At 31.1% G+C, this 2,977-nt stretch overlaps 1 protein-coding gene across 1 annotated transcript; it reads right to left on the bottom strand.

The window, feature by feature from the left end:
• Positions 1-312: 312 nt before the first annotated feature.
• Positions 313-2,713, bottom strand: LOC101495050 (uncharacterized). Its single transcript, XM_004508480.4, has 4 exons — positions 2,553-2,713; positions 2,380-2,462; positions 2,208-2,298; positions 313-634 (listed from the first exon to the last, which is right to left on the bottom strand). The coding sequence occupies exons 1-4, from the start codon at positions 2,582-2,584 to the stop codon at positions 604-606; spliced, it is 237 nt and encodes a 78-aa protein (XP_004508537.1). The 5' UTR covers positions 2,585-2,713; the 3' UTR covers positions 313-603.
• Between the last annotated feature and the right edge of the window lie 264 nt (positions 2,714-2,977).

Below are 2,977 nucleotides of genomic sequence, written 5' to 3'. Positions count from 1 at the left end.
GTTCATGAATAAATTATGGATAAAGGATATGCATGTCGATGCTCTGAAACCACTATTTTTTCAAATTTGGATCCTCACATGTTGGAATTCAACATGAGGGGATTATGTTGGTGATCTCATCATTCAAATTCATTGGAATCTACTACTTACATAATATATAAGTGGCACCGATGAATTTTAACTGTGGGATCAGCAACATAATCCTCATGTTGGATTCCAAATCGTCATCAAACTGATAAGACTTGCATAAAAATAACATTTATATCAGGTACCAAAATATGTGATTATTTTACTTGCATTATAACACATGGATGAAATCAAAAACAGCTTCCAAATTCTGTAATTATTCTAGTAAGAGCTCCAAATTCTGTAATTATTCTACTAAGAACTCAATCCGCAGAACAGGATGCAATTCTCAAATAGTACATGTCACAATAATCTTCCAAACCAACTGAAAAAAAATATTCATACATAGTAAAATTTGATCTGTTTAAGGTGTTACCAGGATGTTGAGCAGCAATCAGAAGTCAAAAAATGTATGGAGAAACCTGAGTTTGTGATGTAAACAATACTGATCTAACCTCTGATACATGCTCCGCATAATCATTTACTCTCAATATCATACAAATCTGTTCTGTGTATTTCGTTAGGGAGAACATGATAAAAAATATATATTGACTAAAATAAGTCAATGGATTCTTGATTTTGGCCAATTACAAGGTGAAAATTAAGCATTAGCATGTTACCATACAATTAATATAATTTTATTCTGGTTATACAATTTAGAAGGGAAATATAGAACAGGAAATTGACAAAACTAGACGACATGTAAGTGGGAAATGAAATGCTTTCCACCCATATATCTTGCAATTTATTAGTTATTGTATTCTAAAGTTTGATACCTTACAAAATCCAAAATTAATGAAGAATGTGGATCTTTTACTATTACTCTAGCTTACACATGCCCTATTTACTGATCCAAAATTAGGGTTACTTTGTGGTAATGAAAATTTCAACATTCATAAACTGATCTTGAACTTCAACTACTTTTGTCGATTTAAATAGTACAATGACTATGACTTCAAAGGAAATGGCAATGTATGAGTAATGCATACAAGTGAAAATGCCTAACTAACATCTTATTTATCCCCATTGCAGAATCCCCCTTTTGCAGTTCTAATGGACTAGCAGTACTAAATATCAAAACCCTCAACACCCTAACTGTTCTTAAACCTTCCACTACTTCCTCTAAAGTCTAATCATAAAAATAAAATAAAAATGAAGATTACTTGAAATTGGAAACAACAGTTTTAAAGATCAATAAAAATCATTATTGTTACTGATATCCAGTCAACAATAAATGTTTCTAAGAATGATTGAAGTGTGATTGAAATGTTATATGATCATAAATCATGTTATTTTTTTAAAATCTCAAATTTAGATTAAAATATAGAGTTAACTCTCCAAAATCATCCTCCCAAACAGATCCTAACAAATTATTTCCCCTTTCCCATGTATTCTCACACAAAGCACCAAAGCCAAATTAAACAAGTATTGCATATCCAATCTCCAGTATCCTCACAGAAGCAATTCAAACTTTAGTTCTAAACAAAAACAGCCACTGTAAAATCCCAAAATCCAGAAGATGATGGAAATAAGTCATCCAATTGACTGCATTTACACTATCAAACAGGGTAATAACTAATTCACAAATCTCCAAACCCATTTTGCAATCTCACACAAAACACTAAATACCAGTTTCTTAACTCTAATTGAGATCCTCAAACATGCAATGACAAAAACATAGGCCTATTTGAATTTGCTAATTTGTGCTAATTTACTAGCATAAGCACATGAGAGTGACTGAGAGAGCTTATAGAAACAACTTATGACATGTCTAAAATCTTTTCAAGATAGTTTATGAAAACAACTAAGCTTATACAAAAACAATTTGCCCTTTTATTATAGAAATAACTTACATAAAAGTACTTACATGATAAATGCCTATACACAAGCACTTAAGCTATATGCGCTAATGAAATTGCTTATCCAAACAAGGCCTAAGTTACACAAACAAACTGCTGTAGTTAAAATTAAATTTCTGAGAAATGGTAAAGTACTGGCATATGCAACATTTATATACAACCATAGCAATTACCATTGTAGTGTAGCAAAATCAAAGCAATCAAATTTGAAGAAAAGGATACACCAAATAAACACCATGAACAACAGCCCCAGCTAACACAGCTGTAAACAAACGATCTCTCAACACAGGTTTATGCCGCAGCGACAAACGAACTGTAACAAAAAAAATAATGAAATAAATAAACTATTTAAATGAAAGAAAAAAAAATGAAGGGAATGAAGAAAGTAACAAACTTAGAGGGAGAACAGGGGCATATATGAGAGGAAAAAGGAACTTAAAAGGGGGTCCATTGTTCTTCCTTCTTACAACAGCTTCTCTGTAACAGTTAAAGGGAAAACATGAAAAATTAATTAAGGAGATGAATGAGAAAAATAATTATTAAATTGTGAATGAATGAAAACATTACTGGTTGATAGGATCGGACGGCGGCGGCGCCATGGCGGAGAGCCGATGAGTTTCGGATCGATCGAGATCGAGACTTGTTGATACGAGGTTAGGAGAGATTTTTTCTAATGCAAAGAATAACACTAGTGCCTTTTTTCGTGGTTTTTTTTTTGTTTTATACGGGTGGCTTTTTAGGATTTTTTACCATTATATATATATTTTTAATTTGTTTTCTTAATTTAATTTTTTAATAGAATGTGACCCGCTGAAGACTAAAAGAATCTTTTTTCACTCGGTTGAAGATTGCGGGCCGTGGTCCGACCTTCCAAAAAGATTTTTAATTTTTTTTGTTCATTTTAAATGGGGTTTAATTGGTAATATATTAATAAATAATTATATTAATAATATATTAATAAATAATAATAATACATTAATAAATAATAAGAA

The sequence above is a fragment of the Cicer arietinum genome, chromosome 7 (genome assembly GCF_000331145.2).
Source record: "Cicer arietinum cultivar CDC Frontier isolate Library 1 chromosome 7, Cicar.CDCFrontier_v2.0, whole genome shotgun sequence".
Taxonomy (NCBI): Eukaryota; Viridiplantae; Streptophyta; class Magnoliopsida; order Fabales; family Fabaceae; genus Cicer; species Cicer arietinum.
This window is presented reverse-complemented; position numbering and strand designations above follow the sequence as displayed.

Coding starts and splice junctions, on each gene's coding strand:
- LOC101495050 (XM_004508480.4), bottom strand. CDS start 2,584: ATGGCGCCGCCGCCGTCCGATCCTATCAACCA. Junction 2,299..2,379: donor TGCCCCTGTTCTCCCTCTAA/GTTTGTTACTTT, acceptor TTTTTGTTACAG/TTCGTTTGTCGCTGCGGCAT. Junction 635..2,207: donor GTTCATGGTGTTTATTTGGT/GTATCCTTTTCT, acceptor CGAAATACACAG/AACAGATTTGTATGATATTG.